Raw genomic sequence first — 12,629 nt, 5'->3', positions numbered from 1 at the left:
CCTCAGTGCGCCCTCAGAGAAAAGCAGTCAATCACTCCCGTCTCCTCGGTCTCCGGGCGCACTCCGTGCTCACCCGGCCTGTGACCGAGCGTTTCTATCTCTGGCACCCGGCCCCGTGTGGAGTCTCCAAACCCAGCAGATCCCTGTGGTGCGCTCCCGCGCCGCTCCTCCTGGGGGAAGAAGGGGAGTCTCCCCGGTTCTGCTGCTTGTTGGGTCCCTGCTGGAGGCGCAGTGGCCCAACTGGGCCGCGGATCACAGTTTATGGCCACCCTGAGCTGAGAGCCCGCGCCTCGGCTCCGTCTCTGCAGCCGGCTTCCCCGCTCAGATACCTGGGAGCTCTGCTGCACTCAGGCACCCCCAGTCTTTCTGTGACCCAGAGGGTCCTGAGTCCACACTGTCCCACGAGGGTTCCACCTCCCGCTTAGCTACTGGAGCGATGTCCCTCAGCGGAACCAACTTCTAAAAGTTCCAATTTTGTGCTCCGCGGCTCTAGCACTTGCCAGAAGCGGCCCACGGAGACCCCCTCCCCCACCGTCTATCCTCCCGCCTCGGATTCACTTCTCCGCACGTCCTACCTTCCAGTAAGTGGTCGCTCCTCTGTTCAGAGAGTTGTTGCTACTCTCTTCTTCGATCTCCTGTTGAGTTTGTAGGTGTTCAGAATGGTTTGATCCCTATTCAGCTGAATTCCTGAGACCAGACGAAATCGAGGTCTCCTACTCCTCCACCATCTTGCTCCACACCACCATGAAACTATCTTGGGTATTATCTTAGCAGATGTTTCTTTTTCTCAACTTTCATCTCAAGTCCCAAATTCAGTTGGTACAAATGCACCTGCAGTTGTAGTGCCCTTTGGAGAAATCAAACAGATTCATCAAATACTAGCATGGAACATAAGTAATCAAATGCCATGTTCTCATTTAGACCAGCAAAAACAGGCCTCCAAATGATAAGGTAAATATCTGCTGGGCTCAAAAAACAGAGAGATAAAGTTAGCTGAAAAATTAACAAACAATATTTCTCCCAAAGAAATACTGTACTTGTAGAATGAAGGTGACCTTGGTGACTACTGCTTTCTTATTTACACAATGAGAAAATTTATTCTCTAAAATCATAGAGTAACAGCTTTGTTGTTTGAAAATCTATCAGTAAAATGAAATATCCCTCCCTTGGCTGGACACTGTGACACAGAGAACCAGCCTCAAGCTAAACCAAGTGCAGGGCTACAGATAAGGGGATTCTGGGCCAAAAATTAGTATCTATGTTAACTCTGTAGTTTCCAAGTTAACAGAAGTCTGTAGTCCAGACATGACCTTGAACTCTTTACACACAGCCCTAATTGGCTTTGTACCTATCAAAAGACTGCTTCACTTAAATTTCACCTACCTCTACCCTTCCTTAAAATTTCCTAATAACTCTATTCCTTTGTCTTGTGATATGCCTCATAGTTCCTCTGTTGTGTGATCTCACTCATTGTAGGCCACAGCCAAAATCATAGAGGTGATTTTGTGAGACTACAAATTTGTCAGGTGATCTTGGGCAGATATGCTAGGAGAAAAAGCTTTAAAAGAAAATCGCCAGGAGGCGCCTGGGTGACTCCGTCGGTTAAGCATCTGCCTTCCATCAGCTCATGATCCCAGGGTCCTGGGATGAGCCCCATCTGGGGCTCCCTGCTCAGCTGAGAGTCGCCTCTCCCTCCCCCCCCCCACTGCCCCCCGCTTGTGCTCTCTCTCTCTCAAATAAACAAGATCTTTATAAAAAATATCGTCGGTAAACATTTGTTTGCATAAACTGTATCTGTTAACAATCATTCATGTTTAAATATTGAAAAAAGCCGGCCACTATTTTGGTAAGGAAGTATCTGAGCAAACAATGAAAGAGCATTTTAACACCATTGATCTAGATTATCTAGACCAATGTTCGTATAAAAAGAAAAGGAAAGAGTAGAAGAAACGTGGGGAGAGGAAAACAGAGTGAGAGAAAAAGGTCATCTATTACACTACTTTAGTACAGTAACAGCCTAGAAGAACGCAAGCGCCTCGCTGAGAGTCCCTTTCCACTCTTCATTTAGGCGCGGGACAGGCTCGGGAACCCCCAGAACTACAATTCCCAGCATCCTGCGCGGCCCGGGAAAGGCAGGCCGGGACTGTGAGAAAGAGGCTCCAGGCAATAGCGGGCCAGAGCCGGCTTCCCCTTTGGAAGCGGTGTTTCACACCTCTCTCCGCCCGCGGCGTCGGTGGCGTCGGCGGCGGCGGAGGCGGCGGCAGCGGGGACAGCAGCGACGGCGGCGGCGGCGGGGGCCGCAGGAGCGGTGGTGCTGTCAGTTAGGCCGTCGGAGAAATGGGAGACCCGGCGTCGGAGGTGAATGGTCGGGCGTTGGGTCGCGGCATTCTCAGCCGAGCGGGCAAGGGCTTTGTGTTTTGTTGGGTGTGAGGCCTGGTGCGCGGCGGGGCGATAGCCTCCGCGTCTCGGGCCGAGCCCAGCGTTCCGGCCTGGTGCGGGTCTGAGCGAGGAACCAGCAGTAACAATGGCCGCCCGACCGCCCCCGGCCCCCTGCGTCGGCCCCGGAGGTCGCTGTTGCGGCTGCTCTGGCCGTGAGAGCGACATTTTGAGACAGGCTCGCTCTTCGACGGTGTGCGTGCATCCCTCCTCCTGGAGGAGATTGGGGAATTCGCGGGGGCTGGTAAGTCGTTTTCGGCGTCCGCTCCCTGTGGCTGCGCGTCTGCAGAGGCATAACCCGACTCCATCGAGTCCTGTTCTTGGTCGGATTTGCATGCAGTTGTGCTCAGTTCGGTTTCCTCAAGAGCTTGCTGTGTTACAGAGCTCTTCCTTTTTCGTTGCTTTTGGGACAAATCTCTTCCTCCAAGTACGTGGCTGTATATAGATAAGCATGTTCTGCCTTATCTTTATAGATAATAGAGTCTGTCCCTGCAGCCGGGCCTGAGGCATCTGAGGCAACAACGGATGAAAACGAAGATGACATTCAGTTTGTCAGTGTAAGTAGCAACGATATTCGGGTTTTTCCCAGAATCCCAAACCTATGCGTGGTAAACCATTATGTGATGATACCTCACCTGTCCGTTCATCATTCAGCAGCGAGGTATGAATGTCTCGCAGGTACTAGACCCTGGGGAGCATGGCGTAGGATTAGGACATTTCCCGAAGGGGGTCTCTGAGCACCTGCAGTGGCCACCACAAAGACTGTGCCCGAAAGGACATGGTGCGCATTGAATCACGCTTCTCGTGCCTTCCTGAGCGCCGTTTTATACTTCATCTAGGCGAAGTTCTGGTCTCTTAGAGTGTGTGTGGAAGCAGGGCAAGAGCATCCTTTCAGAGATGACCTGCAGGTTAGAGGGAAGGGTCGGCTGAAGATGAGGAAGGAGGTAGAAAATGAGAAGGGTTGCAGGAACTCAAAATCTGAGTGTTTTGTAGCTTCATAACATGAAGGCAAATAGCTTGAAGACTTCAACCTCTGAGATCATCATGTTACAGCATAGTACAAGAGTTGATGTTCTTGTAATAATGAAGATCCCTGCATCACCAGGAACACACATGGTTTTCAGACTTCCTTCCCTTTGGGACAGTCGTCTCTAAGCATTAGGAAGTGTAAATGTGCAGATTCCTGGGCCTCACTCCATACCTACTGAATCAGAATCTGAAGGTGGGACCCAGGACTCTTCACTTTGGAACAAATGAAAGGAAATACGAATCTGTGAACCATGCTTTGTAAAGCCTTGGTTTAGGGGGGAGGAGGTTATGATGTATTTTGGGATGGTTTTCACCCAAAACTGTAAAGTTGTGCAAAGGCTCTGTTTAAAAGTGGTGTCTTGGCCAGCTAAAAACTTCTCCAAACCAGTGATTAGTTGAGGTTTGTTGTTAAAGGTGTATAATTTTTGTTTAAATGAGTAGCAGTTTAATGTTTGTTAATTGGTATAGGTTTAGGGCAACCTGATAAACCAATTTTTTCCCCAAATCTCAATTTTTTCCTAAATCAAATAAAATCCCCTCTTTAAATGTTGCGGTGTTAGGATGTTGTTTCTTGTTCTAGTAGGGACATATAGAAATTCTTTACAAGATCATTTTCTTGACATTCTTCCCCATTAACAGTACATATAGTAACCCCCATTTTCTTTTTTTTCACACTTGGGGCCTTATAAATTTGGGGGTGCCAAGATAGGTTTTATGCTGATTCTGCTTTCCTGTGTTGTAGAGTAAGTGATGTAGCTATGGAAATTGAAGAGCCACAGTGTGGGGTTTTTTTTGTTTTTTTTTTTTTGTAATGGAAAGCATTTGTAAAGAATATTTCAGGGGTCTTCGGGAAAAATAATTTTGGTTCCTCCTGACTGTGGTATAGAAACAAATGAATGAGACATTATAAACGGGATGATATTTTGTGCAACTAGAACTATGAGTGACATGGGTGTTATGACATGTCCCTTTGAGAAACAGAATCTGCAAGATTAAGGTTGGAAAAATAGGTGTAAGTTTGTGTAAAACTCTGTGGAATAAACTGTTATAAATTCTTATCAAATTAACATATCAGCTTTTCTTCAGCTGAGATTTAAATCTTTCTTAAGTTGGGGTGCCTGGCTGGCTCAGTTGTTAAGCGTCTGTGTTCCACTCAGGTCATGATGCCAGGGTCCTGGGATCGAGCCCAACATCGGGCTCCCTGCTCCGCGGGAAGCCTGCTTCTCCCTCTCCCACTCCCCCTGCTTGTGTTCCCTCTCTTGCTGTGTCTCTGTCTCTCTGTGTCAAATAAATAAAATCTTAAAAATAAATAAAACTCTTAATTTAAATTTAACTTTAAATACAGAGAATCTTTTGTATGTTTGCATTCAGAGTTTTGTACATCCAACTTGATAGAACCTCTTATTTAATTTAGCCTTGTTTCCAAAAAGAGGATGAAATATTTGATAGCTCCATAAGGAGAAGTGAATTATACAAGCATTCCAGGTTTTATTGCCCTAGATTTTATTGTCCTTCACAAATACTGTTTTTGAAGATTTGTGGCAACCCTGTATCAAGCAAGTCAATTGGCACCATTTTACCAACAGCATCTGCTCACTTTGTGTCTCTGTCACGTTTCAGTAATTCCCACAGTATTTCAAACTTTTTCATTATTATTGTATTTGTTATGGTGATCTGTGATCAGTGATGATAACTCACTGAAAGCACAGGTGATGGTAAGCGTTTTTTTTAGCAATAAAGTACTTTTTTAATCAGCTGTGTACATTTTTTTTTAGACATACTTAATAGACTACAGTATAGTATAAACATAACTTTTATATGCACTGGGAAACCAAAAAATTCATTTGACTCACTTTCTTGTGATACTCGCTTTATTATACTGGTCTGGAACTGAACCTATAATATTTCAGAGGTATGCTTGTATACTCTGAATGGAATTCAGTATCAGAAAGAAGAGAGTAAAAATACCCCTACTGCCTTTATTTATTTATTTTTTCAGATTTTATTGTTAAGTAATCTCTATATACAACATGGGGCTCAAACCTACAACCATGAGATCAGGAGTCACACACTCCTACAATTGAGCTAGCCAGCCACCCCCCTATTGCATTTAAATGTTTCCACATTAAAAAAACAGTGATAATTCAGCTTTAACATATACTCAGAGACAGGGCAGGGCGTCTGGGTGGCTCAGTCATTAAGTGTCTGCCTTCGGCTCAGGTCATGATCCCCAGGGTCCTGGGATTGAGCCCCGCATCGGGCTCCCTGCTCGGTGGGAAGCCTGCTTCTTCCTCTCCCACTCCCCCTGCTTGTGTTCCTGCTCTCGCTATCTCTCTCTGTCAAATAAATAAATAAAATCTTTAAATAAAAAAAATACTCAGAGACAGAATTTACTTCCCTTTGTAACCCCATCCTATGCTGGGCTCTACCAGGGTATGCTTATTTCTCTTTTTTTTAATAGTACCATCCAGTAAAGATGAAATGCTGCTGGGTACAGTTCTCTGCTTGACAGTTCTTCAGATACAAAAAGTTACTACTTGATGTATTCTATTATGGGTTCCTTAGTCTTTCTATAAATCGCTTTCCAGCCTTCAGTCTGCATTATAGCACAGCTTCCTCTTTGTGTTCTGCCATATACATATATGCGTGCATGTAGCTAAATAAACACAATATCCTGAAAGAAAGGAATGATAAAAATTTGTAGGTACAAAAAGAGCCCTTACCTTTGACATAAAATTTTATTGTAATATACATACAGAAGAGTGTACTTCCAGATTGTTCTTCTGGCCTTCACTCTGGTTTAGTACTACGTTACTATTGTCTGGATTATCTTGTTACTAGTCTTCCCACACTTCATACTTTCCTAATGTTGAACCACAGCTCTAATGTTATCCCCATCTCAGCACTATTGATTGGTTCATTTACCTATAGAGTAAAATCTAGGTTTTTCATCCAGGTATTTAGGGCCTGGTGTATTCTGTAGGTAGTATATATGTAAAGAAAGAATTGAGAAAATCAGGGCTTGATGTTTGCTTGTGAAAGGATACGGAGGATAAAGCAGAGCTATTTAAGAACTCTGATTTTGGGGCACCTGGGTGGCTCAGTCGTTAAGCATCTGCCTTCGGCTCAGGTCATGATCCCAGGGTCCTAGGATCGAGCCCTGCATCGGGCTCCCTGCTACGCAGGAAGCCTGCTTCTCCCTCTCCCACTCCCCTTGCTTGTGTTCCCTATCTTGTTGTGTCTCTCTCTGTCAAATAAATAAAATCTTAAAAAAAAAAAAAGAACTCTGATTTTGAGCTTAGATATCTAAAAGATTATTGATAGTCATCCAGTTAAAGAATATAGTACTATGATGTATCTTTTTAATACTATTCCTGCACTATTTTTCATTTCCAAAGGAATCCACATGGCTTTATTCCCCTATGTAGATTTAGTTTCTCTTTGGGTTTTGTCATCATTGCTTATTCATCTACTCTTTTCTTGTGCTGCTTCTGTTTCTGATTATTCTGTGCCACCTGCAATCCTCCTTAGGAAGGAAGAAGTTTTGCTAATTCCAACAACAAAAACCTACTGATTGTAAATGCAAGTGTGGTTTGAATGGTTTTCATGACTTGTAAATTTGCTCAATTGCTTTTTAGGAAGGACCATCAAAAAGTGTTCTTGAATACTTTGATTTGGTCTGTGGTGATAATGAAGAGCCTAGCACCTGTCATAGTGATGTAAGTATATTATATTTGTGGTTTTTCAGTTCTGTCATTAAGTGCAAAGTGTGTTGGTGGTGGCTTGAACTGACTTGGAAGAACTGATTGTAAGATTTTCAGGAGAAAAAGATTTTGTGAGCTGATATGTTAAACATAGCCATTATTAAAAATTAAAGTATATGTTAAAAATTGAAGTATATAAAGTTACAAGGAAATAAATTATTACATTTAAGGTAGTAAATACTCAAAAATCATATCTTAATTTGAGATTATTTACACCTATTGTATCTGAGTGGTAGAAATACTATATAACAGCATGCTCCTGCAACTTGATTGGAGTATTTACACCAAGGTAAATGTCAAACTACAAATCGGGGCTTGATTTATTATTTATTGATTATCTAAACTTAAGAAAGTGGTGGATAAAATGTTAATTCAGATTAAGCCTAAAAATGTGATACATCTCTAAATTGCTGGACTGTGTGCTGTATGAACAATTGAGGAAACCTTGTAATACTTGAAAATTCTTCTTTGATTCAACAAAGATGTTGATGTCATTGATGAGCCAGTGGAGTTCTGGTATACATCTTCACTTTCACTTTTCATCTTATTAAATGAAAATATTAACCACTTTTCACATTGGAGCTATACTCATTTGTAAATCATATGAGCAACTTCTTTGTTCAATTGGATGTTAATCAAACATTCAATTTCGTGACATTATTGGCTATAAAATTTTTAAAACCACGCTTGCCTGACTCAGGAGGAGCATGCAGCTTTTGATTTCAGGATCGTGAGTTCAAGCCCCACATTGGGTGTAGAGATTACTAAAAAAATAAACTTTATAAAAAACTGATAGTGAATTTTTCAACAAATAGCAAGTCATATTGAAGTTACGGGTACAAATTGAAAATCAACGTTAAGTATTTTAATTCAAAATTTATTTCTAAAATTTTATAAAGAAATCATTAACAGAAATTTTTACATTAACCCTTAAAGTGTTATCAAGAACTTTACTTATATATGTGAAATTATTTTTCAGATTCTGTTCCCTAAAATGCCAAAACGACAGGGAGATTTTTTGCGTTTTTTAAATGTGAAGAAGGTGAAAACAGACACAGAAAGTAATAGCAAAAATCGTTGTGGATTGTCTAAGTCAAAGGAATCAAATTTCAAATATGTTGAACAACCAATCATTGAAGAAAATCCATCATGTTCATCAAAGGAAGAAACAGATAATCTTGTGCTTCCAGATTGTTGGAATGAAAAACAAGCATTTATGTTTACAGAACAGTACAAATGGCTTGAAATAAGAGAAGGTAGATTAGGATGTAAGGATTGTTCAACAGTTCGGCATTTGGGATCGAAAGCAGAAAAGCATGTCCATGTGTCCAAGGAATGGATTGCATATTTAGTAACCCCTAATGGCAGTAATAAAACTACTAGACAGGCTTCTCTGCGGAAAAAAATTAGGGAACACGATGTTTCTAAAGCCCATGGTAAAATTCAGGATTTGTTAAAGGAATCAGTTAATGACTCAATTTCTGATTTAGTGCATAAACAAAATAATAAAAATATTGATGCTACAGTAAAAGTTTTCAATACTGTTTACAGTTTAGTAAAACATAATAGACCTTTATCTGATATTGAGGGGGCAATAGAATTACAAGAGAAAAATGGAGAGGTCAACTGTTTAAATACACGATACAGTGCAACAAGAATAGCAGAACATATTGCAAAAGAAATGAAAATGAAGATATTTAAAAATATTGTAGAAGAGAATGCCAAAATCTGCATCATAATTGATGAGGCATCTACAGTTTCGAAGAAAAGCACTCTAATGATTTATCTCCAGTGCACAGTTCAGTCGGCTCCTGCACCAGTTATGTTATTTGTTGCTTTAAAAGAATTGGTGTCAACCTCAGCAGAGTGTATTTTCAATACAATACTGAGTTCTTTAAATGATTGTGGCTTTACTAATGAATATTTGAAAGCAAATTTAATTGCATTTTGTTCTGATGGTGCTAATACAATCCTGGGAAGAAAGGCTGGAGTAGCTACAAAGTTGTTAGAAAATTTTCCTAAAATCATTATTTGGGACTGTTTAAACTATCGATTGCAATTGTCGCTTGATGATTCAATATCTGAAATAAAACAAGTTAATCATTTTAAACTATTTCTTGATAAAATTTATTCCATTTATCACCAGTCTAATAAAAATCAAAACAAGCTTTTAGAAACTGTAGCTAAAGATCTTGAAATTGAAATTATTAAAATTGGATGGGTGATGGGACCAAGATGGGCGGCATGTAGTTTACAAGCTGCTACTGCTGTATGGCATGCATATCCTGTATTATATATGCATTTCTCTAATTCTTACTCTGGTTTGGCAAAGAGATTAGCTAACATTCATTTTTTGCAAGACCTTGCTTTAATGATTGACATTCTTGAAGAATTGTCACTACTTTCAACTGCATTACAGTCCAGATCAACTAACATTCAGAAAGCACAAAAATTGATCAAACGTACCATAAGAGCTTTGGAAAATTTAAAAATTGGTACTGGAAAGCATGAGTCTCAAATTGAAGGTTTGATTAAGTCAGATAAGTTTAAAGATATTCCATTTAATAAAAATAATAAATACAATGCTCTTCCTAGGAGTATGTTAATAGAAAATATAATTGAACACATGCATTTACGTCTTGTATCTGACAGAAACCATGATGAAAGTATTTTTAATTATTTTGACTTGCTAGAACCTTCTACATGGCCTTATGAAGAAATAACTTCACCATGGATAGCTGGTGAAAAAAAATTATTTCATCTATGTGAAATTTTAAAATACAAAATTGATTTGAATGATTTTCGGGAATTTGTAAATAATAATATAAAATCAATCAATGTTTCGATTCCTACAACTATACAAAAAGCTAAAAAGATAGTTAACACTATTGCAATCAATAATGCTGAAGCTGAAAGAGGTTTCAATTTAATGAACATAATTTGTACAAGGGTGAGAAATAGTTTAACAATAGATCACATATCAGATCTAATGACAATAAATTTATTAGGGAAGGAGTTAGCAGATTGGGATGCAACTCCATTTGTAAAGTCCTGGTCACATTGTAACCATAGGTTGGCTACAGATACAAGAGTTAGGCAAAAATCAACAAAAGCCTTCTATGGGAATCAGTTAGCTATATGGAATTTACAATAAAGGGTATTATATATGTTATCATTTGCAAATTGTGTGCTACACATCTTATATATAAAACATTTTTTTAAAGCCCATTTTTAAACTTACATTAACATGTTTAAAAGGCATTCTCCAAAGAGATAAAGTTGATTGTTTTTAGGAGCTATATAGTTTTTTACAGATTGGCCCATGTCTCCTAGAGTAGGCCATGGTGTATATTACAAGGAGTCCTGTACAGAACATCCAACCATTTCCATTTCTCTTGCCTTTTAGTAAGGATGCAAAAGTTCAAAGCCCTGGAAATTATATAAAATAAATGAGAAATAGAATAAAAACTGCAAGCTTTTTGGCTGTTAATCACTTCTGTATGTGCTAATACAGTAATCTCTAGCTATGGGTGGCTATTAAGCACTTGAAATGAGCTCAGTAGGACTAAGTTAATTAATTAGAAAAATGCAGTGTAAAATACTTTTAACTCAACTTTTTTTTTGTAGAAATACATTTAACTTGTTACCTTGTTCATGATTCTTGTAGTGTGCCTGTCAAACTCCTGTGTCATGTGTAATATTACTTAAAAACACATCAGTGAATTGGTGTCAACAGATGGATTCGGTGCACATTATTTTTTTCTATGAATTGGATGTAACAGCATCTTTACCTGAGTATTTTATATAGACAATAGGAATTACAGTGATAATGTAAATCATAATTGATAATTAAATTGAATTATTTATTTTAAATATATTTTTCTAGTTCAGACATGAATATGCACATTTTTTAATTTAAAATGGCTTACTGAAGGCTTACTGAAAAAGAAATAGAGATGCAGAAACTAGTACTACAACTGGAACAATAAACAGTGGAAGAAGGTATGGTATGCATTTCATGATGAATGGTTAATTGCAGTTGGCTGTGGCTGAGAAAAACTTATTTAACAAAGACAGTAAAGTGGGTAATACTGAGACAGTTTCAGCAAATGCATAATGAATGAAATCTTTCAAAGTAAAATTAAATTTAGTCACTTGAAATCAGAATTAAATGTTGAACAAAAAAACTTTTAAACAATTTTTAAAGGGTTGATTATAAGTTTAGCCAGCTATAAAACAGCTTGGATTTTCACGTGAAAAAAAAATTGGTTTTGAATAGATAATAAAATATTTCAGTAATAGAAATTGTTAGAAAATTATGAATTAAAGCCTTAAAAATGTTTTATTAAGAAAGTACAAAGTCCTGGGGTGCCTGGGTGGCTCAGTAGGTTAAGCGTCTGCCTTCGGCTCAGGTCATGGTCCCAGGGTCCTGGGATCCAGCCCTGCATCGGGGGTCCCTGCTCAGCGGGAAGCCTGTTTCTCCCTCTCCCACTCCCCCTGCTTGTGTTCTCTCTCTCTCTGTCTCTCTCTCTGTCAAATAAAATCTTTAAAAAAAGAAAAAAAGTAGTACGAAGTCCTTAAGTAACCAAACATTGTAGAATACAGGACCTTCCTAACTATCAAAGATTAATTGATCCAAAATCTGAAAAATAAGTATTTTTCTTTGGATGAGTTATGTAATGTAAGAGCTGCAGATCAAAACTTGGAGTACATTTTGTCTCATAGGACTTAAACATTTATGCAGAAATAATTTGAATTCATGGCCTAAAAAAATCAAACTTGTGTAGCTTTTTTTTTTTTTTTAAAGTAAGCTCTATGTCCACAGTGGGGCTTGAATTCATGACCCCAAGATCAAGAGTTGTTTCCTCTACCAACTGAGCCAGCCAGGTGCCCCTGTGTAGCTATTATTTTTTTAAGAACTTTTTATTTATTCATTTGAGACAGAGCAGGAGCAGTGGGGAGAGGCAGAGGGAGAGGGAGAAGCAGACTCCCTGCTGAGCAGGGAGCCCACGCGGGGCTTGATCCCAGGACCCGGAGATCATGACCTGAGCCAAAGGCAGACACCAACCATCTGAGCCACCCAGGCGCCCCTTTGTAGCTGTTTTTTAATCTCTCATATTTGTTAGAGGAGTTTCAGATAGATGAGAAAAAAAATTACTTCTCTTACAATAAATAGCATTCTAGGTAGGTTAGGTAAAATGTCAGATCTTACTGAAATTTTTAAACGAGACATTCCCCTTATTCATTCTACCTGTATGATATATTTTTTTCTTTTTAAGATTTTTATTTATTTGACAGAGAGCAAGAGCAGGAACACAAGCAGGGGGGATGGGAGAGGGAGAAGCAGGCCTCCCACTGAGCAGGGAGCCCGATGCGGGGCTCGATCCCAGGACCCCGGGA

At 39.6% G+C, this 12,629-nt stretch overlaps 1 protein-coding gene across 1 annotated transcript; it reads left to right on the top strand.

Annotated features, from left to right (window-relative positions):
- Positions 1 to 2,133: 2,133 nt before the first annotated feature.
- On the top strand, positions 2,134 to 11,599 carry KIAA1586 (KIAA1586 ortholog). Its single transcript, XM_027603935.2, has 4 exons — positions 2,134 to 2,358; positions 2,910 to 2,993; positions 7,104 to 7,184; positions 8,209 to 11,599. The coding sequence occupies exons 1-4, from the start codon at positions 2,338 to 2,340 to the stop codon at positions 10,381 to 10,383; spliced, it is 2,361 nt and encodes a 786-aa protein (XP_027459736.2). The 5' UTR covers positions 2,134 to 2,337; the 3' UTR covers positions 10,384 to 11,599.
- The last annotated feature ends 1,030 nt before the right edge of the window (positions 11,600 to 12,629 follow it).

Source organism: Zalophus californianus, chromosome 7 (assembly GCF_009762305.2).
Source record: "Zalophus californianus isolate mZalCal1 chromosome 7, mZalCal1.pri.v2, whole genome shotgun sequence".
In the NCBI taxonomy this organism is placed as follows: domain Eukaryota; kingdom Metazoa; phylum Chordata; class Mammalia; order Carnivora; family Otariidae; genus Zalophus; species Zalophus californianus.
The sequence above is the reverse complement of the archived record's forward strand: the minus strand, read 5'-3'. Positions and strand labels throughout refer to the sequence as shown.

Bases quoted from the DNA above. Each gene is read 5' to 3' on its own strand.
- KIAA1586 (XM_027603935.2), top strand. From the start codon at position 2,338: ATGGGAGACCCGGCGTCGGAG. The intron at 2,359-2,909 runs GTGAATGGTCGG...TTATCTTTATAG, and splicing joins TGGGAGACCCGGCGTCGGAG to ATAATAGAGTCTGTCCCTGC. The intron at 2,994-7,103 runs GTAAGTAGCAAC...ATTGCTTTTTAG, and splicing joins ATGACATTCAGTTTGTCAGT to GAAGGACCATCAAAAAGTGT.